General features: G+C 33.6%; 1 protein-coding gene and 2 long non-coding RNA genes across 3 annotated transcripts; 2 read left to right on the plus strand and 1 right to left on the minus strand.

Moving 5' to 3' along the window:
* Nucleotides 1-454: 454 nt before the first annotated feature.
* Nucleotides 455-21,199, plus strand: LOC134277973 (cardioacceleratory peptide receptor-like). Its single transcript, XM_062760283.1, has 7 exons — nucleotides 455-493; nucleotides 1,371-1,506; nucleotides 13,996-14,193; nucleotides 16,295-16,446; nucleotides 17,232-17,406; nucleotides 17,632-17,772; nucleotides 20,513-21,199. Exons 1-7 carry the CDS (start codon nucleotides 455-457, stop codon nucleotides 20,734-20,736), a joined length of 1,065 nt encoding a protein of 354 aa, XP_062616267.1. The 3' UTR covers nucleotides 20,737-21,199.
* On the plus strand, nucleotides 6,149-7,470 carry LOC134278002 (uncharacterized). Its single transcript, XR_009994365.1, has 3 exons — nucleotides 6,149-6,380; nucleotides 6,900-7,074; nucleotides 7,194-7,470. It is a non-coding gene; the product is annotated as an uncharacterized LOC134278002 (long non-coding RNA).
* On the minus strand, nucleotides 7,357-12,821 carry LOC134278010 (uncharacterized). Its single transcript, XR_009994369.1, has 5 exons — nucleotides 12,641-12,821; nucleotides 12,411-12,523; nucleotides 10,843-10,968; nucleotides 9,159-9,268; nucleotides 7,357-7,440 (listed from the first exon to the last, which is right to left on the minus strand). It is a non-coding gene; the product is annotated as an uncharacterized LOC134278010 (long non-coding RNA).
* Nucleotides 21,200-23,173: the final 1,974 nt, after the last annotated feature.

Consider the following 23,173-nt stretch of genomic DNA (forward strand, 5'->3'; position numbering starts at 1 on the left):
ATTAAAAAATTCCGTGTTAACATGGGGATTTTGAAAGCTATTGTAGGAGTAGATAACATGGTTGAAGAGAAATAATGTCTCTCTTTGTCTGTTGAATATCGCTGGCAAGAAACTGAAGTATAACGGAAGGAAACATAAGATATATGTATGTTGATTGTATTGTTGTAATACGGGAAACCTTTTAAAACTGATGAAAGCATTTCTGGACGAAGACAAGCTACCATGCAGGATACCATATTGGATTTTGTTTGAATATCTAGCGAGGATGATTCGTTCAATGATCCTTGGTGATAGCAGTTGTACCGGCTGATATTTGAGTAAATTATGTATACAAACAAGTTTCCCTATGTGTAAACTGGACTGAACTAAACACTTAACAATAAGTCTGAGAGCGGTGTAATGAAGGCTGCAGAAAAAAATGACCATTGCGATTTGTGTCGATGAGTAATCGATAATGGCTATGCCCCTGGTGGCTCTCGGATGTCCTTCTTCGGTTTGTGTATTTTATCATCTCGTAAACTGAAAAGAAAATTTAAATAAAAACAACAATAACAACAAGATAAAACCAAATTCACGCTCAAAACATTATAAATACATCTATACAGAATATTCAAGAAAAATATATTATTCAAAAAATAGATGTACATTTTTTTTTTCAGTTACTATTCATTGCACAAATGATAATAAGAAAATCCTTGCCATTAGTAAGTTCTTTCCTAATTTTTGCCATAAGGGTCTTAAATTCCCTCCCTCCAATAAAATTGTGTATAGTATATACTGAAACGTCGAGATCATCCTCATTAAATGACCGATCTTATGGGTTCAATATCCAGTTGTATCCACAGACACAAGGGTCATTTACTTGAAGAAAAAAAATAAACTAATTATACGATCCTCAATTGTTTTTCTTTTGTGTCGCTTCTGATAATGACAAGGGCAATCTATTAGAGCGAAAGCCAGAAGGCTTGATTATCTCTCATGTTGTAATGATTTAAACCTTTGAGTAGATAAAACATTGTCCACAAATATCGTGCTCTTAAATCTTATTTTCTTGTTAATCTGGTAAAGAGTCTTACTAATGAAGTAAGAATTCCTTATATGTTTTTTTTTATAATTAAAATCAATCTCTCACTATCAACTTTCAAGTCAAATATTTCGCGAAGCTTTTAATAATAGTTTCCAACACAGTTTAAATGAGTCTGTTAATATTTGCATGATGTCTGCTTGTTCCCTCAAAATTAAAGATTGAAACTGAAAGAGTAGCTTAAAATTAAAATTAATTTTAAATTAAAGACGTCCATTAAAACGGATTTCTTGTTTGATAACAGAAAAACAGAGAAATAAAAGAGAAAATTGTACTTCTTTTACAGACGGAGCAAGTGATTTTTCTGTGCCTTCTGTTCCTCTTCATCCTCGTCTGCAATATCATCGTCTTGATTCTGATTTACATGACGAGAAAGAAAAGATCCCGGATGAATATTTTTATTGCCGATCTAGCCATTGCAGGTATACTTATAATTCCAAGTTTGTTTTTGCAAGCTTGAGAACTAGAAAGTAAGACATGCTAGCATTCAATATTGCATTGGTGTCGTCATGTATATGTCTTGATGATTTGTACCTTATTCGTTTGACTGCATGAATAATTTTGGACTATCAATTTAGAAATTGATCCTTCTCTAGCTTTTTTTTTCCTTTTGAGTCACTGTCGAAAGTTAGACCATTGAAATCACTTTAAGGTTTAAAGAAAGGGCATATTTTTCATAACGAAAGTCTGTACATCTTAAGATTGCTGAAGACGTTGTTAAAGTTGCCATAATTATCTTTTAAATTAATTAATGATTAATTAAAGAGGACTTTGACATTGAAACAATTACTGGATAATGCGTATAGAGAAACTTGATAAATGTAAAATATAGACATTTCATTGTTAATATTGCCTAATTTCATAAACATCCTTCAGATGTATTAATTGTTTACTACTCGAACTGATTGCTGTTATGCAAACTTGTTTAGGTTAAAAGATCATCACAGCAGTTTGTTTTGTCGAAAATTCTACTGTTTCATAAGAAAGCTTTTCAAGTCATTGACTTAAAAAAAAAACAAATGAGAAAAAAATGTTCCTTTGTCTTTTGAAAATTGGGGAAACAATTTAATTTATTCACTGGAAAGCAATTAATTGCACTTTCTGTTTTGTCTATAAAACCTGGTCTTGTTTTGTTCAAATTTCAAAATTAATTTTTTTCTCAATACTTATTTGCTTGCATGAAACATATGAAGATAACGAACAGTATTCGAGAGAGATCAAAAGTCCATAAAACAATACAAAACGGGAACAGAGTAAACATGGACCTCCAAAACATCTAATTCTATTTATACTCTCTGAGCATCCAGAGAGATGCATCTCTAAACAATAAAATAGTCACAGGAGCACCATTACTACTCATTTAATTCAAACAATACATGGGCGTGTTTCTAATTTTTTCAATTTCAGCTGTACTGAAAATGAATACCAAACGCCTTCATTCTGTTATAAATTTCTCTTTGGGGATTTCTTGTGATATTGATAAATCAGATCTTTGATATTTAATTTGATCCTTACTGTTTCATGTTTTGCAAAATTGATTAAATTGCATTTTGCTTTGTATTTGTAATGCGTTTTCAATTACCACGTAACTTCGTTATCATGCAGGATGTTTTAATTAATTATTTTATTGAACATTGTGTTAACAAATATTTCGGATCTCTGTTCGGATAATTTAAGAGAAAAATATTCAACTATACCTTTCTAAATCAATATCCCTTGCCAGACAGATGAGTGAACATACTAAAGTATGGAGTTTTGCGTACATATTTCATTCGGACACGTTCCTACTTCAAACTAGAGTGAACAACAATGAAGAAATATGATGAGAGTAATGACAATTAATACGTTTAAGCACATTTAATGGCTTCTTCAATGTTTTCTATCCTTTAGAAACATTTATATAAGATTTTTTCGGAATTCCTATAAAAAATTCATAGGCGCTCCCCATGTAATTCTGTAAATGACGTATGATAAGTATATATAGGTCTACCCCTCTATACTATAAAATATCCAAGGCCTTGGATATTTTATAGTATAGAGGGGTAGACCTATATATACTTATCATACGTCATTTACAGAATTACATGGGGAGCGCCTATGAAAAAATTCGACAATATTTCATTCATTTAACAATATAATGTACTCGATGTATCTGAAAGTAAAGAAAATGGCTACAGCAATTCACATTTTCTTTAATATAGATTTTTAAAAAAAAACAAATTCTGCTTCATATAAATACAAAAAAGAGTCTGCTTATAAGGGGGGGGGGGGGAGGGGGCAATAAGCACCAATGGGAATTCCAACAGTTTCCCTATAAATGTCATACAAGAATAAAAGAAAATAGTTGGAAACTAAGTCTTTTATTTTTAAATTTATAATACGCGATGCAACAAAATCCCTAAATTTTTCTGAGCTAATTTTCAATATACATGTATGTTAAGGTCAGAGGATACGTTCCCCAAATATCTGTTTTGTACATCTTCATAATTTATGAAAAATGTACAAAATTTTAATTACTTTCTGATTTCTAAACTGGTTTCTAGTTGTTTTTAAAAATTTGAGACTCTAAAAATTTATGGCAAGCCCTTTTACTATTTATTCGTAAAATAAATTTTTCTTTCAAAATGAGAGATATCTCTCTAGCATAGAGAGATATCTCTTTAGCTTATGGAGATATCTCTTTAGCTTATAGAGATATCTCTTTGACTAATAGAGATATCTTAATACTTTAGAGAGATATCTCTTTCAACAAAAGAGATATCTCTTTTTGAAAGAGAGATATCTCTTTTAGTAAGAGAGATATCTTTATAAGCTAGAGAGATATCTCTTTAAACGAGAGAGATATCTCTTAAAGTTAGAGAGATATCTCTTTAACAAGTTTAAAAGAGATATCTCTCTTAATTAGAGAGATATCTCTTTAGATTTTCAAAAAGAGATATCTTTCTAAGCTAAAGAGATATCTCTTTTAATGAAAGAGATATCTCTTTTCCAATCACCCTTAAAATAAAATAACTAATTCTCCCGTTAAAAACGAAAGCGAAACAGGAAGTAATGTCTGTTAAGTCGTTCGTTTTCTGGTTATGGAAAAGAAGAGGATAAAATGGACTGATTGATACAGGTAAACAACGTTTAATTGCTTTATTGTTTTAAGCGAAAGTAACAGGATTTCAAACCAAAACGTCCCCCAAAGATTGGTTCCATATTATATTTATTTCATTTATTTAGCTCACAGGACAGCTGAGCCGGGGATATAGAATGCGAAGTCAATAAAAACAAATTCGAACTAGTGCTAATTGTAACGGGGACCGTTACAGATGTTCCCCAAACGCTCCCCAACTCCCTTTTATAATCATATTCCATGTAGGCGTAATTAAATAAGACAAACTCTATGCATTTGAGACTTTAACAACGTTTACCAAGAAGTGTACCATGTTCATTCAAATTTTATTATTGCACACTTGCGCATGTGAATGCATACGAGTGCGTAATGACCATATCATATTGTCAACACAATCTATATATTTTAATATGCTAAATATAATCCAAAAGTATAAAAAAAACAAAACAAAAAAAAAAACGGCCATTCAAGTGTATTTTTGATTTTTCCCATTTCACGTGCACGCACGTGCATACATGAGCATGGTGACCATACATTCTTGTAGAAGTCCATTACATCTATCTATTTTCTAAATCCCACCCCGTTTGGTTGAAAACCAAGGGAGTTATACCTGTTTAAAGTTTCAGCCAATCAGATTGCAGCGCATGTACACGCACATATATGCATGTGCATAGTGACCATACCTTCTTGTAGAAGTCCAGTATATATATCTATGTTCCAAATCCCATCCTGTTTGGTTGAAAACCAAGGGAGTTATGGCTGTTTAAAGTTTCAGCCAATCAGATTGCAGTGCACGTACACGCACGTGTATGCCTGTGCATGGTGACCATACCTTGTTGTAGAAGTCGATTATATATATCTATGTTCCAAATCTTATCCTGTTTGGTTGAAAACCAAGGGAGTTATAGCAATTTAAAGTTTCAGCCAATCAGATTGCAGCGCACGTGCATTCACGTGTTTTCATGATAATTGCTATATACCGTGTTGTAGGATATCCTTATGCATGGCTATGTTCAAAATTTCAAAGGATTTCGTCAAAAAACAAGAAAGATATAGAGACTTTAGTTTCAGCCAATCAGAGCAAAGCACACGTGCATGCGCGTGAGATCTTGCTATTTTGACCATGTCATCTTGTCTATATTACTAATATATCTTTACACTATGAGTTTCAAAGCATTTCATCAAAAAATAGAAAAGTTAAGGCAATATACATTATATTGGTCATTTCACATGATGCACGTGCGCGCTCTTGCAAGCACGTGCGCACAAAATGACCTTGATTCCGCAAATCTACATAACATGTCTACTGACCCTAAAAAGGTTTTACCTACATCGGATCAACAGTTTACAAGATCACTCCCGGACAAAAAAGTACCCAGGAAGAAGAAGAAGAAGAAAAATAATAATAATAAGAAACAGAGTAAAAACAATATGTTCCCCAACTTCGTTTGGGGAACATAAATAGGCCTACATGCACCCAATTTCATCGATCACGGGAATACAGGATTGATTACTACGTCGATTAAACATAATCCTGATAGAATTAAAGTTCTTTTTTTATTAATTAATGCTCCAAAAATAAAAACGTCCAACATTACTTCTTTCATGTAAACAGGGATGTATATATTCAACTTCAATATTAACTGTAGGACGTTAAACGACATACATGTACGATCAATATATTAACTGTAAAGCCTTATGACCCCCTTCCCAAACACAGGCACCTGAAGTATGGATAATACCCCCCCCCCTTTTTTATATTTTTTTTAAATTTAACAAAAAAGGGGGGGGGAGGTATCATCCATACTTCAGGTGCCCGTGTTCCCAAATACTCTTACAATTATGAGAAAGACATTTTATTTTCTTAAAAAAGGCATTAGAAATAGGAATTTTCTTATTTGTCTTAGCTAGAACAATCCCCAATTTATCCAATGTTGTCACCAAACAGGTCTGCACTGGGTCCATAAGACATTCATCATTCAATGGTAGAACATTTTATCTACATTTGTCATATTTTACAGAGATCCAGGAGGTACTGAAAAAGGGACAATGCTTCGACTGACTGTGTCATCCATGTACCAGTATAGACCTGTTAATGAGGCATATCCAATAATTCTTATACTCATGAAGAGTGCGGCAACTCCCAAGTAGTTAAGGATGGCACGCATTTTAAATCAGGTACAGGATAATTTTTTGGGCTGCACTTTTCTTTACTTCAATATTTCAAACTTACTAGTTAAGTATCAAGGCCACAAAAGCTCAAACACCATGGTGAATCAATGGGCCATAATGATAGATAAATTTGTCATATGCTTTCTTATTAAATTATCAATTTGAAATTTGATTGGTAAAAAACATTTATTAACAAGTACAATTCTTCTACTGTGTGCCTGTCATCCCAACAATTGCAAATGCACATCGATAGGTTCTCCATGAAAATTGCTAACTGCGCAGAATGGTTGCACATTTTTTCAATGAACGACATTTTCTTAACATTGAATCCTTCAGTATAACAAGACAAATATTGCATGCTTATTTTAATACAATATAAATAAACTTAAGAACAAATTTAAGGATTGAAGTTTAATTTGTATATTTGGTAGTTACATGTGTAATTAGTTTTATATATAAAGGATGTACACAAGCATTTTATAACATTGAAAATATTCAAGAAAGTATTCTCTTAATTTCTTGTAGATCCTCACTTCTAGGATGTTTTCCATGTTCTTGTGAAAAGTGTTTTACATGGCACCATTCAGCTACAAATACTTTGCCGGTGGAACTGTGACATCAATCAACTGCTCATGCCACTGCTAATTGGCAGAATTTCCTTTGGGACAAGCAAACTGTTTCAAATATTTTACACCTGCAAGTTAGTACTTATGAAATTTTGTTTGCAGGAAGCTAAAAGCTAATGAGTATTGAAAATACAAGCCAGATGAAGTACGAAAGTGTTGATACAAGTCATTTAGAATTTTCAATTCTTTGCAGGTAGTGATGAGTGTACTGGAAGTTTTTTCGGGATCTTGTCCGACATCATAGGTACAACTGGTCACTGTGCTTTCTTGGTTATATAAGCAGACATATTGTTAAAGCGGTGACACATGTAGCTTCAAATGATGCTTGACTGTTTAAGTGTTTTTCTTTGATTTATAAGTAAACCTGGATTGATCTCTGATGCAGTAATATAGAGCCATGTCCATTCTTTAATATTCCATCATCCCACTGTCACAAAGTACTGAAATAAAAATGATTTTGATTTTAAAAATTTTAGGTTTTTATATGTAACATAAAATTCTACAGAAATTCAAATATTAAAACTACTTCAAAACAAGATGTGTTTGTGAAACACTATGCACCAGGCGGCAACAAATTCAAACAAGTTTTTTTAAGCATATAGGTCATAGTCAAGGTCACAAGGTCATTGGCCTTGGTGTCATTTGAAAGAGCTTAATTAGTGGAGTATGCAAATCAAATATGAAGTCTCTATCTTTAACGGTACAAAAGGTATGGTGAAAGTTCAAAATGGTATTTATAGCATTAAAGTCACATTAAAGGTCAAAAGTTCACTGGCCTTGGTGTCATTTGAAAGAGCATAATTAATAAAGAAGGCATTCCAAATATGATTTCTCTATCTTAAATGTATCAAAAGTTAAGGCGAAAGTTTAAAAAAAGCTATTTTTAGCATAAAGGTCACAGTCAAGGTCACAAGGTCATTGACCTTGGTGTCTTTTGAAAGAATTTAATTAGTGGAGTAGGCATATTAAATATGAAGTCTGTATCTCTCATGGTTCAAAAGTTATGGTGGAGGTTAAAGTTGACAAAAGACAAACAGACATAGAAACAGGATATAAACAATAGACAATAATTCACTTATTTTATGATTGTGTATATTAATGTGACTGAATTTTGGAATCAATTTGTACAAAGGTTTAGTGTCATTGAAAAAGATTACAAAATATCCAAAAGAACTGTTTTACTTGTTAATATAGAAGGAAGTTGATTAGAAAATTTTCTTTTATTAGTTGCAAAAAAGTTTATTTACTATTCAAGATCACAAGATAGTAAACCATTATTTATTGATGCAGTAAAGTTATTCAAGTATTACAGAAACAGAAAATTGTTGTGAAAAGTTTTTCAATGTACATGATGTAAGGACTGTTTTGTTTTTGGATAAATTGTATGTTAACTGTCATATGTTTACATATATGTACATTTATTATGCCCCCCCCCTTTGAAGAAAGGAGGGCATATTGCTTTGCTGCTGTCTGTCAGTCCATTTAGTTTCCATTCATTTTCTTCACAACCATTGCACTGAAATGAAATTTGGTATACAGCCTTACAGGTATATCAGATGAATATCTAGGTCAAGTTCTGTTTTGGGTATGATCATCGCGCCATTTTTGACAGAGTTATACCCCTTGGCTTTAGAAAAATTCCAATTACTTGCAGTTTCTGTTCATTTCCTTTGCAGAGGTTGCACATAGTGAAATGCAATTTAGTATACAGATTTATCAGATGATCATGAACATCTAGGTCAAGTTCTCTTTTGGGTATCCTTGCACCATTTTTGACAGAGTAATGCCTTTTTGGACTTAGATAAAAAATTCCAATGTGGGGGGAGGGGGGCATAAGTATTTTACAAACATCTCATTATTTTTAATTTTAGAAAGTGCACTGTGTGAGTGTGTGCAATTGTGGTGGTGAGTGGGTGAAAATTGTCTTGTGTTTGTACAGTGTATATATGGATATGGAAAATGCTTCAAAATAAAGCATTTAAAAAATTTTTTTGGAAAGTATGGCAATCATATACCATGCAGTACTCAGAAATGCTAAATAAAAGGCTGCGTAGAAGAAAAAAAATAATTAAAACTACCAATCAAATAAGTATTAAATATAAATCTTTTAAGATGAAGGTTTTGCTTTGTCAGATTATTTGCTTATAGGGACACTTACCTTTAATACTGTCATGACAGGTGAGGCACATGGCTGGTCTTCATGCTGGATCAGTTCTTAGTTAAAACCATCCAGTATTGCCCCAAGATTGCCAGATGTACAGACAAAACCTGTAATTTAGCAAGCTTCTGTAATATTGAATTATTACATAGGCCATAGTTGTATGTGCAACTGATAATGATGTAGGACTAAGGTGCCTGACAAATAATGAGTTATAAATCTTACAAATATCCATTTATTTGATACAAATCTTAACTTTCTTCATTAAATTTTATCAATGATTTTACAAGAAAATCAGAATAAAAATTGTCCTTTTTATACATAAAAAATATTTTCATTTAAAATCTTTTTATTTAAAAATATTTGTTGCATTTTCATATTTAGGGTACCCTTCCTAGGCCAACAATAAAAAAAATGATTTGTTTGATGTACTCTGACCGACCTGTTAAAATAGCCCCTACCCATTTGCATTCATTTCTTGGGGGCACTTAAAATTTTTTAACACCCCCCTTAATTTCCATAGATGTTTTAAAGATAAGGTATCATATTTTTTTTTAGGATGCTTTTTAATTTATAAATACAAAGTCTTTGTAACTAAATGAAAACATTAACAGATTTCTGAGTCTGTGGTTTTAAATATGACAGTTATCAATTTATTCAATGCTGTAAGACATAAGGAAAAAAAACTAGAAATATGTCCACAGGACAGGAATGCCCGCCAAGGGTATATTAGTCATGCAAAATGAAAATTTGTATGAAATTTGATCAGAATATCTTGAAAAATGTTACAGTTGAATTGCTTACATCAGTATGTTATTGTATCAGCATATGAAGTTTGACACTAATTTCAGAGATGTGAGGTCAAGGTCAAATAAAAGGTCAACGTCATGTTGATGCAGTTGAATTGCTTACATCAGAATGCATCACCATATGAAGTTTGACACTAACTTAGGAAAATTGAGGTCAAAGTCAAAAGAAAGGCCAAGGACAAAAAATGTTTGTTTCAGTTGAAAAGCTCTCATCAGTATGGTAAGTTTGATACAGTAAATCTCGTTTCGTACGAACACGAATATTGCGAATTCATGGGTATAGCGAAGTCATCTTGGATTCCCAGCTATAAAATTTCAATGAATTTCTTATACGATTATAATGAATTATGGATATAGCGAAGTAATTTCATAGGTCCCAGCAACTTTGTTATAACCGAGTTTTGCTGTAACACCATCTTGAATGGTATGTTTAAAACTAAGTTAAACACTAATTTAAGAAAAGTGAGGTCAAGGTCAAAGGAAAGGTCAAGGACAGAAAATAAATGTTGATGCAGTTGCATAGCTCTTATCAATATCTATCAGCAAAGTTTGATGAAATATCCTGTATAGTTTCTTTGAAACTGGGCTTTGAACTGAGCTAAACGCAAAGTGTGACGCATGGACAGAAAGACAGAAGACAGTCATGACAAACACTATATGCCCAGGCCATAATCATGGTGGGGCATAAAAAAACTACCGGTACCTACCAACCTACCTGCCAACCTTGATAAAAGTGGGTAGGAGTACATCAAACAAATATATTTTTAAAGCTGGCCAGTTGTTGACTAGTATATTAGTCATTTTGATATGCTATGTCTTATAAAAAATAAATTTTATATTTGTCTTAGAACTTATTTGTTGCATCAATTTCATACCTGTATTTGATTTGCATTGTTTTGGATGCTGATAATTCAAAGTCAGTAAAGTCTTAGGTGCTGCTGACTTTGGATCTCTTAGGAACTGCATCTTTTATCTGTGTTACTGGTTCTCTTGTACCTCTGCTATAAATAAGTTTTAGTGTATACAGTTGTGTAATATCAGTGAATAAATTGAACAGACAGATTGATTGTTTATTGTTTATCGTTCCTCTCAAGAATTTTTCACTCATATGGAAACAACAGTGGAGAGCTGCAAATTTTGTCCTAATGACCTATACTCAGCACTCAGGGCCATTGACTGATTGAGCAGGAAGGGATCTTTTTTGTGCCAACACCTGACCTACTGCAACAAGGGGCCACAGTTATACTGTATCATCCCAAGGACAGGTCTCCACATCCCACAGTGGGATTCAAACTCATGATGTAAGGATCAACACCTTATTTCGCGACTCTACTAGAGCAGACACTCTAACCACTGTGCCATGCAGGCAAATTTGAACAGACAGAAAAATTTACCAAAATCCATAAACCATATTCTATAAACAGGAAACATACTCTCTAAAGTGAGAAATATGGTCATCTAAATTTTATTTAATGCAGAGAGATGGCAAAATATATGAACATCTTATCCTTGTGAAATAGATCTAAATTGCTACAAACATTTAATGCTCAAAAAAATAATCCACTAATACCAAGCAGGTTAAAATTTACTGAAAAACAAGATGTGTTTGTGAAACACTGATGCCCCCGTACGGCAATTTAGCGACAGTTAAGCTTTCTCAAATGCAAATCAAATATGTTAATTGGTACCAAAGTAAGGTCTTTTCACAAGAAATGAGAAATGTAAACACTAATTACACCTGCTCCAGGGTTATGACCAATGTTAACATCTTAAAAGATAGGACAATTTCTGGGTCAAGGTCAAAGGGTCAAGGTTGTTGTGTTCTAAAGAAAGGCCTTGTCTCAAAGATTATGTATGGGAAGTATGAAAGCACTGGCCCTTACCGTTCAAAAGTTATGGCCAAGGTTAAAGTTTGTAAAAAGTAGGTCAAACTTTAAGGTCAAGGTCAAAGGGTCAAGATTCTTGATATCCAATGAAAGGTATTGTCACAAGGATTACACGTGTGAAATATGAAAGCTCTAGCCCCAACTATTCAGAAGTTATGGTCAAGGTTAAAGTTTGTAAAAAGTAGCTCAAACACCAAGGTCAAGGTCAGATGGTCAAGGTTCTTGAAATCAAATGAAAGGTCTTGTCACAAGGATTAAATTTGTGAAGTATGAATGCCCTAGTCCTAACCCTTCAAAAATTTCTGTCAATGTTGTATTTTTAAAGTGGGTCAAACTCCAAGGTCAAGGTCAAAAGGTCAAATTTGGTGGTACCCAAAGAAAGGTCTTTACACAAGGAATATACATATGAAATATGAAAGTCATAGCTCCACTAAATCAAAAGTTATTGGCAAGGGGAAAGTTTTTGCGGACAAACAGAGAGACAGACGGACACGACAAAAACTAATTACCCCCGAAACTTCGTTTACGGGTGCATAAAAAGTATATTAAAAAATTACCCAAACAAAAGTGATGCAGCCACAACATCATAAATATGACGTTGGTTCCCATCAATGACAAAACTCCTCCTCTATAATCAGCTGATGAATAACATCTCGAATTCAAGAGAAATCTGTTAACAAATTAAGGCAAAAGATAATTTTGAAACTATTTCATTCGGTTAAAAATAAAACACTTCATTTTCCCTCAAAATAAACAAGAAACGGATGACACTCTCTGATTTGTTTACCTGTATTTCGATCGAAATATTCCTGGTGGACGCTCGCACCCAATTTCTTATGACATGAAATTCATACATCGTAAGTCGGACAACCCTCCGGCTTTGTAAAACTATTTAATTTCCCCCTGAAAGCTGTGTGTAAACCAGAAACATGCTGAACTCAATACACATTCACCATGACCATGTGCGAGGAAGTAAAAAGTATCGTAAAATCTCGCGAGTCACGTGACGAGACTTACAGACTCTGGACCGAATTTTCTCAGCTTTTGAAATAATGAATAAAAAGTTCACTTCCGGTAAAGGGAGAAGTCATTTCAAATGGAATTTAAATAAACATAATGAAGAGAGATATCTCTTTGCAATAAAGAGATATCTCTTTTTGCTTCATAGATATCTCTTTTAGACCCTTTTGAAAGATATCTCTTTCACTTTGAGAGATATCTCTTAAGATAAACTTAGAGAGATATCTCTTTTACTTAAAGAGATATCTCTTTAACTTGGAAAGATATCTCTCTAAGTGAAAGAGATATCTCTCTAGGTGAAAGAGATATCTCTCTAGTTGAAAGAGATATCTCTCTAACGATCAGAGATATCTCTTTAACGTTCAGAGATATCTCTTATCACGAAAAAGATATCTCTCAAGGAGAAAGAGATATCTCTCAAAGAAAAAGAGATATCTCTCTAAGTATAAGAGATATCTCTCTAACTTTAAGAGATATCTCTTTCTTATAGAGATATCTCTTTAGAATAAGAGATATCTCTTTAAGTTGAGAGATATCTCTTATTTTTAAGAGATATCTCTCTAAAATGAGAGATATCTCTGTTATTTTCAGATGAAATTTATTTTCCGAATAAATAGTAAAAGGGCTTGCCATAAAAATTTGATTTTGGCTAACTTAGTTTTTTTCCGTAAGGGATTATATAAAACATGCCATCCTCTGGTATCTCGCACAAATGCCTGGTAAGGTACCTCAATTTTTGTTGTGAGTGAACATGTTAAAGTAATAATCCTTCAATGACAAAATCTTAAAGAAAATTATATACACACTGTGTTATTGAGGAACGTCACGTCTGTCCTAAGAAGCAATTCTGTCATATATCGAAAATATAGAACTCTTTCCGTTTTGAAAAAAGTTACATACTTTTTCTCTTATGCAAATATCTGTATGTTCTCAAATTCAAGCATATTTTACAGGAATATATCGGTATATCATTCACTGCAAAACATGAAATAATCATATCGTCCTTTTCGGATATAATAGCAGGCTTTTTCTTCGTGTTGTCATTTTTCACAGGAATATGTCAGGAAATGTTTTCTTTCACTGACTGCAAAGCGTAAACTCTATCATCTTGAATTCTTTCAGATTTAATGGTAGGCTTTTTCTTTGTGTTGTTGGACATTATCGAGAAGCTGACCGTAGAATGGCATGCTGGGGTAGCCATGTGTAAAATGATTCGCTTCATACAAGGCGTTGCCACATACGGTTCCACTTACGCTCTGGTGGCCCTAAGCATTGATCGCCTGGACAGTATAGCTAGACCACTCAAGTCCATGAGTAAAGGTAAATACGTGAAGTCTAGTGCCCCAGTTCAGCAACTCGACAAGTTAGGTTATAAAGCACAGTTCTCTTAGGTTGACCTAGTCAGCGAAGTTTTATAGAATGTGATCAAATACTTCACCAAACAAAACATGTCTTGAATTAAGAAAATTAAGGGCCACTTCATCATTTCACAATTTTGAAATTTTATTTTATTATTATTATTATTATTTCTTTTTTTTTTTTTACCTTTTCTAGATTTCCGTTTATTTTCATGAATTGTTTTGAAGAATCTCTGTTAATGAAAGTTTGGTATTATTCTCATTCCTGTTCTGTTTTGGTAGTCTTATAAATCCATTGGCAAATAAAAAACAAACATAATTCTAAAATTTTTAATATCAGTTGAATTTTGTCGACAAGTTATCGTACATCAAAGTCACCTGACAGAAGAGAAAGCCGCAGGATCCATTGCACTTCTTAAAGACGATGTTCACAACATGAAGTTACGGAATGTACAACATATTGTTATACAAGACTTTTGTTCGAACGATATGAACAGACTGTCAGACGGAGACTTAAAAATAGTCACCCCAAAAGTACAACGGTTAGACCTGAAAGATGACTGAAAGTGACCCAATTGCAGCTTCTGCCATTTAGTGACTTTTCCAGACCTTTCACTCATTATTCAGTTGAATAAATTGTGTGGACGTGGACCAGAAGGTGCTGGCAAGAGAAAGTCCCTTCACTACTTGAAGGCTCCAAATCTTTTGCAGTTCTACATAAGCAAGTGTTTGCGTCTCAATATGAGTGAAATATTCACGAAGGATTCTTAAACAAACAAATAGCACTGCTTGCAAGAGACTTTCTGATGAAGGATTATGTAAGAAGACCTGCAGTGAACCCACCTTTGGTCACAGAACATGGCTACCGACGTCACTAATTTATTTAAGCCCATGTCAACTGGGACTATCATCACACCAAAGAGATGGTCACTGTGGACTTGTGAATCTAGAATTCGTTTAAATTTCAGTGAAGGTCAAAGGTGTGTGTTAATGAGGAAAAGTTGTTTCATGCCTCTATCGTACGACCTAACCCCATTGGTGACTCTCATTTTGATGGATGACAATACCAGATACCATCGTTCGCGAGTGGTCAATTATTATTTGAAATAGAAATCAATTGAGAGGATTGGATTGTCCACCTTGAACTTAATCAAATAGATCATGCATTGGAACATGCCCCGGAAATAAATTTAACTAGATGTACTGTGAGCGATGAGCTCACTAAATGATACCCCCGCCTGCCCTCCATATAGTTATAATGGCAAAGTCCATGTTTTGCTGTGGCCGGGAAACCCAAAATATGTGTCGGATCAAAAAGTAAAATAGGAGGTGCACAATGGCAATATCTTATACAGATTCTGTGAAAGTTTCATCAAATTTCATTCAGTGGTATGAGAGGAGTTGCGGATAAGAGATGGGTACCCCAAAGCGTAACAGACGGACGGACGGACAGACGGACGGAATTAACGATTACTATATACCCTCCCGCTTTTCAAGCGGGGGGTATAACAAAGGCAAGAAACCATCCCAACAATTGTTGTGAGGAAATGTTGAGCATTTCATAGGATAACTTCCGGGATTTGATTATTAACAATTTCAAATCGATGCAGAGAAGTGATAAGGCCTGGAGGTTTTCAAAGAAGAAAAGAAATTTGGACCGTTCAATCTCAAGTCATAACCCTATTGCTTTTTCCTTTTGAAATCCTGGGTTGATGCATATTCTATTTGCATTCCAATTGAATGTTCTCTTCAGTTTATTATCTATTATTGGAAAATTATTAATGTTTATGCTAAATGTATCATTCTTTGTACAATATTTTTGCAAAGGAATTTTGGACGGTCCTGGATTACTTTGTTGAATATATATGAGGAGCTATTTTTTATGCCAGGTTGTTTCATTGAAATCTTTATTCCTATGAGTTGACGTCATACAAGATGGTCAAAGCACGATTTCACAAATGAACCTTTTAATAATATAATACCAAAATTGTGTTTATCATCATACACTGTATTATATGATGTAGAATTGATTGTGATTCTTTTGATTTTCTGCCTATTTGTAGAAAAAAGAGTGAAGGGGTTAATTATATTACAGTGGACCTGTGCAGTTCTGTTCGCCACGCCAATGTTTAAATTTGACTTAGTGACAAAGGTTATTCGCAAATCGGAAAAGACTTTCTGCATGATAAATTTCCCAGAACTTTGGCATTGGAAGGTTAGTTCAATGCTAGGTATATATTATCAGTTAATTCTCGAAAGTATATAATATAATATAATTTGCATGTAAAATAGTATTGAAAATACCGTTCTCTGAAATCATTACAAATGATTAAAGAACTAGAGGTACATGTACTTTGAGCAATGAGCTCACTAAATGATACCCCCCGCCTCCCATATGATTAAAATGGCAAAGTCCATGTTTTGCTGTGGCCGGGAAACCCAAAATATGTGTCGGATCAAAAAGTAAAATAGGAGGCGCACAGTGGCAATATGTAATAAAGATTCGTTGAAAGTTTCATTAAATTTCATTCAGTGGTATAAGAGGAGTTGCGGATAAGAGATGAGTACCCCAAAGCGTAACAGACAGACGGACGGAAGGACATACCGATTACAGTATACCCTCCCACTTTTCAAGCGGGGGGTATAATAAGATATAGACCAGAGTATTATTTAGGAGAAACATACATGTACAATTAGTAACGAATATCAATGATCCATAAAGGAATATCAACTTCAGAAAATACATGTATTTCAAATTAGATTTTATGGTAAACATCTTTGCGGTTGAAATAAATCATGGAATAAATGTTTTTGTTTTTGTGAAGCCTGAACATAAATTGGCATTTCAAGGCGAACGAACCAGAAAATCGATGGGCACTTAATAAATAAAATAAAAGAACAACATAGGCCTTATTTGCATTGTAATAGTTCTAATGCTTTAAAGTTGCATACAAATTGAGTAAATTAATTGAATTCCTCCATTTTACCTCTTTTTTACAGCTCTATTTAACATTAGTGGCCATAGCCGTGTTTATTATTCCCGCCATTCTGATCGCCATCTGCTACACAGTCATTGTGGTGATTATCTGGAGGCGGTCTACTGCTAGTGTGGTGACGCGCTACAATGACGTCGCCCAGAGGAACTGTACCACCAAAGCATTTAAAAGCAAAAAAGGTTGCTGCAATATAACAAACTCAATAAATCAAGCTTAATTCCGATTGATTCTTTTTTATTTTAATGACCCTTTTATACACTATTCACTAACGAGTTTAAAATGCTGCAGTATATAAATTGAAACCTTCTGTGATCTACTCAATTGGTAATCAAGTTTTTTGAATTAATTGGTTTCTTTACTAGTATTTGCACTTTTGTTCCATCTTTGTTTTTCTCGCCTTTCAGAAGTTAAATTTCAAGAAACAACAGTAGTAGCTTCGAAGTCATTAAATGGACAAGCATGCCACAAAATTGGAAATGCCACCGGAGGATTAATACCAAAAGCAAAGATTAAGTCTATAAAAATGACTTTCGTCATAGTTCTAGGTAGAATAATATTTTCCCAAATATCTATTTTCAATTTTTACTGACACAAAATTTTAACATACAATATACATGTATCATTTGTCTGAGGTCTGATAAAGTAATCTTAAAGGATTGAAATAAACACTTCAAACTTAATCAAAAAACATAATTTTATAAATTAAATGATGACATAATACTACAGACATTGATGCTTAGAAGGAAATGTATTTTTCAGCCTTAATAAGAACTTAAAACTTTAAATCCCCAATCACTTTTTAGCTCACCTGAGCTGAAGGCTCAAGTGGGCTTTTAATATCACAACTAATTCAAGTTAAATTTTTTGCGGACAGACAGCTAAACAGACGGACGGAGAGGGCAAAAATTATATACCCCGAATCTTCGAACATGGGGACATAAACCCTTTCATTGAAAACCAACATTTTTTTTTACCTTTAGGCTAGTTTTAACTTTTAAAAAACACATTTTATAACTTTGGAACTTTCCTCGATACACGGCTAAATCCACTGGATACCAACAACTTTGACTTTTTAACCAAACTTGGTACAAAGCATTCTTATGTATAGTGATTCTACTGTTTCTTATTATTAGTTTATTATTATTCTTTTTTTTGACAAAATTTTGTAAGGGAAAACTAAGCGGTTTTTCATTAGACTTTCACAAAATATGTGTCATTATATGAGTTGTTACATCCAGAGAAAAGACAAAAATAGGGTGGGGTCTGATTTTAAAAAAATCTTCTCAAAACCACTGGAGACTTATTGGAAATAGTTTGTCACTTTGTGGTTTGCGGAAATTTATGTGGAAGTACTTCCTGGGATGCAAATTAAAAAAAATGTGTAGTATTTTTCATTTATTTTTGTATATTTGTCCTCCTTATAATGCTTACTATATAATTTGTTTGAATGTTGATAAATCTAAACTCTAGATATGGCATTAAAAAATTGGGCAAAAGGGCCACAATAGGGAAGGCAAAGTTTTACATAGAAATATATAGGAAAATGTTTTTAAAATCTTCTGTGTCAAACTAACGTCCACTGGTAAAAGACTAAATGTGCAAAGGAAATTCGACATCTAATATCTTTTGTGCACCTTGAAACAGATCTTTAATCATGCTTATAAGTAATGCTTTCTCAAAAATAGAATATCAATTAATATTTTAATTATAAATCTTAACCACTGTTTTTCAATGCACAAATGTGTCATATTAAACTAATAAATAAGACAAAAATAAGATTTTCTTTTAAAAGATCGCTTCATGGAGTTTATTTTAGCATTCGTGGCTCAGAGTTATTGAGCAAGAATGAAATCTGATTCCATGACCGTTGTAGGACGAGCCATGTTTTTCGGCGAAACATTTCTTCCTTTGTCGACTTACTGATTGGGATAGTTCACTTTGGGGATACAAAGGAAATTGATCATAGTTAAAAATTCATAACTGTTTCACCACTTTATTGTAAAATGCATATATTCAATATTGAATTTGTAAAATGTGTTTAATATACTTTGTAAACCTTGAATAGGCTATAAGAACGTTCTTTTTTTAACTTCATTGAAGCTATCACACCTATTTAATAGAACATTCCAAAGAAAAGGAGCAAAGATTAACTCTTGGGTTTGTCACTGAATTTTGAATAGTGACCTGCCTTCATTAATTTTAAGACAGCAGCACTGTTTTGTATATAAATACAAGTAGTGTAGGGGTCGGGGGGGGGTTTGAATTTCATGTACTTGGGTTCAATCCCCCTCGTGTGCAAATCTTTTTCAATTTTCTGCTCGATTTAACGTTATCCTTCCGGAAGCGGACGGAAGACCTCTCGTTGCTCGCAACGAGTTTCATGTCTAGTTATTATTTTTTTTCTTCTTCTTCTTCTTCCTGGGTACTTTTTTGCATCACCAATGTAAAACCTTTTTACAGTAGGCATGTTATGTAGAGCAAAGGTCATTTTGTGTGGCCCAGCGTGCACGTGTCTCGTGAAATGTTTAGATTAGCATGTAACTTTTCTACTTTTGGATGAAATGCTTTGAAACTCATAATGTGAGGATAAATTAGTAGCATAGACAATATAACATGGTCAAAATAATTGCATGCAGTAATTGGGACATATTGGTTTTTAATAAAATTCTTTGAAATTTTGAACATTCATAAGATATTACATTATGATATATTTTTTGAAAACACGTGCATGCACGTGCACTGCAATCTGATTGGCTTAAACACTCCCTTGGTTTTCAACCAAACAGGATGGGATTTGGAACATAAATAGATATAATATACAAGAAGGTGTGGTCACCATGCACATGCATACGCGTGCGTGTATGTGCGCTGCAATCATTGGGAAACTTTAAACAGCACTCCCTTGGTTTTAAACCCTTTGGGATTGAAAACCAACACTTTTTTTTATGTTACCCGTATTTTTTATAGATTAAATACTTTTATATTTGTGTACCCGGTATTAAAATATATAGATTGTGTAGAAAAGTGTTACGCACATGCATTTGACCATAAAATTTGAATGAACTTTCTGGGTAAACGTTGTTAAAATCTCAAATGCATAGAGCTAAATCCACTGGATACCAACAATTTTGACTTTTCAACCTAATTTTTTTTCTTTGACCTTGTCCTTGAATTATGACTTGCTTTTGAGAAATTTTAGTCTTCGTCATAAGTTTGCTATACGGGGGAAACAGTGTTGCAAAAACATCTTGTTTTGGCTTGAAGTTTTAAATTTTCTTCTTTCAGCTTTTATCTTCTGTTGGTTACCCTATTTTGTGTACGACTTGTACCAACTGTACGGACCATTCGATCATCAAAGACTCGAAGCTGTTACTACTTTTATACAAAGCCTAGCACCGTTAAACAGTGCAGCAAATCCAGTCATTTTCTTAATATTTAATTACAAATCGTACGTGAAAATGTTCCGACACGGCTTGCAAAATCAGGCAACTACAGTTTCGCAATTATGAAGAATACCAGTAACAAAGTTTAGAAAAACACCAACATGAAAGCCCTGGGAATTCTGTGGAGTTTGGGGAAACGCTACAGTTCAAATATGTTTAAGGAATAATCATAGAGCTTTATGTTGTGAAATTAACTCGTGGAATTCGCCAGGGGAGATGTATCGATCCCAGTACGGATCAAAGAACGATGGATGGTCAACAGGGAATGAACAAATGATCACGTAAATAACGCAAAGAAGTTTCATGAAGACCGTTGCTTAACCATGCTTAATGATACATCCGGCTCTGAATCTGTTGGACCAGTTGAACCGAGGACCATATATGTACTGATAATGGTTACGTAGACTAATGCCTTTCAGCACATTTTTTCTGTGATATTTTTTGAACAGCTTTTTAGCTCACCTGAGCCGAAGGCTTAAGTCAGCTTTTCTGATCAAAATTTGTCCGTTGTCTGTCGTTGTCGTCGTTGTTGTCGACGTTGTTAACTTTTCACATTTTTAATCTTCTCAAGAACCACTGGGCCAATTTCAACCAAACTTGCCACAAAGTATCCTTGGGTGAAGGGGATTCAAGTTTGATCACATGAAGGGCCAAGCCCTCTTCCAAGGGGAGATAATTATGAATTAATGAAAAATTAATGGCATCTTTTAAAAATCTTCTTTTCCAGAACCATTGGGCCAGGAAAGATGAAACTAATGTGGAAGTATCCTCAGGTAGTATAGATTCAAATTTGTTAAAATCATGACCCCCGGGGGTAGGGCGGGGCCACAATGGCTGATCAAAGGTTTACATAAGAATATATAGGAAAAATCTTTAAAAATCTTCTTCTCCAGAACCACTGGGCCAGGAAAGGTGAAACTAATGTGGAACCATCCTCAGTTAGTGTAGATTCAAGTTTGTTCAAATCATGACCCCCGGGGTAGAGTGGACCACATTGGCTGATCAAAGTTTTACATAGGAATATATAGGAAAAATCTTTAACATTCTTCTTCTCCAGAACCACTGGGCAAGGAAAGATGAAACTAACACTGAAGCATCCTCAGTTAGTGTAGATTAAAGTTTGTTCAAATCATGCATATGGCCCCCTAGGATAGGGTGAGGCCATCTTGGCTGATCAAAGTTTTACACAGGAATACCTAGGTAAAATCATTTAAAAATCTTTTTCTCAAGATCAACAAAGCTATGAATGGTGATATTTATATGAAAACATTAATATTTTCAGTTAGACTTAATTCAAGTTTGTTCATATCATGACCCCTGGGGGTAAGGTGTGGCCATGATGGGCAATCAAATCTTTACATAGAAAATATATAGGAAAAATCTTTAAAACTCTTCTTCTCAAGTATGGCAAAATTATATATTTATGCTTTATCGATGTAGTGACATTCTCAAGTAATAAAAAATGCAAATCCCCCTCCCCAAACAAGTAAACTTTACAATACTGAGCTGATTTGTGTTTTTTAAACTAGCCCATGTGCTTAGGTGAGCGATATGGCCCGTGAGCCTCTTAAGCGGAGGAACACCTTACTTTTGAAAGCCGACGTTAAAAGCTTTTTTTCAAAATTTATATTTATTTAGTTTTCATACAATTGCAAACGTGTATAAAACCAATAGAAATCATAGTCGATTATATTTAAATGTTGCATGCGAAATAGAATGATATTGAATTGTTTTTATTTATTTATTTAAGCACAAAAAGCTTCAGTATTTATTTATGTTTAGGTAACTTATATACTACAGTCGGTAGGTACAATCCTGAGATATATTAATATTACTACATTAAATCAATTCTAAGACGTCAACTCTTCAGTTTTCAATCGGTATATACGATAAAATCTTAGAAATAATTTCCACGAACTTTTGGATTAACACTCATATACTAGTATTTTGTCAAATCATTGTCGCTTAAAATTCACTTTTGTTCTAATGAGATAATTTACATTAAGTCAAAATTAAGACCGCAAATAACTAACTGGCAAGATTCGAAGTGTGCAAGTTCGTTATTTCCATTTGTTACCGCCAAAAAGTTAATAGAGAATGAAAGGGACAGTACAATTCGACACGAACGTCTGAGAACATACTGGATTAAAATATTATTTTTCGAAATTTATTTTCAATGCTTTTCAAGTAGCACAGTGTTGTTGATTAATCCTGGAAATTGCTAAAAAAAAAAATTGGGCCCATTGTTTTGAAAGAAATTAAAATGGAGCATTTGATTTATGGTAGAGCAATTGATCATTGAACAGGTTAGCGTAGATTTGATTTAGCGTATCTATTCATTTTCGTATACATGAGTATATGTGCAAGACATTTAGCGTTGTACTTGAATTAGCGGACGGAAATTAATACGTTTACAGTAAGCTTTAGAGTTGGATACCCACTCGTCTTCCTCGTTTGTTTGTCTTTACTTACATTTTTGGTGCAGGAGAAAATTTAATACTGC

Source organism: Saccostrea cucullata, unplaced genomic scaffold (assembly GCF_032062105.1).
Source record: "Saccostrea cucullata isolate Sc308-1 unplaced genomic scaffold, CSIRO_AGI_Scuc_v1 ctg653, whole genome shotgun sequence".
Classification (NCBI taxonomy): domain Eukaryota; kingdom Metazoa; phylum Mollusca; class Bivalvia; order Ostreida; family Ostreidae; genus Saccostrea; species Saccostrea cuccullata.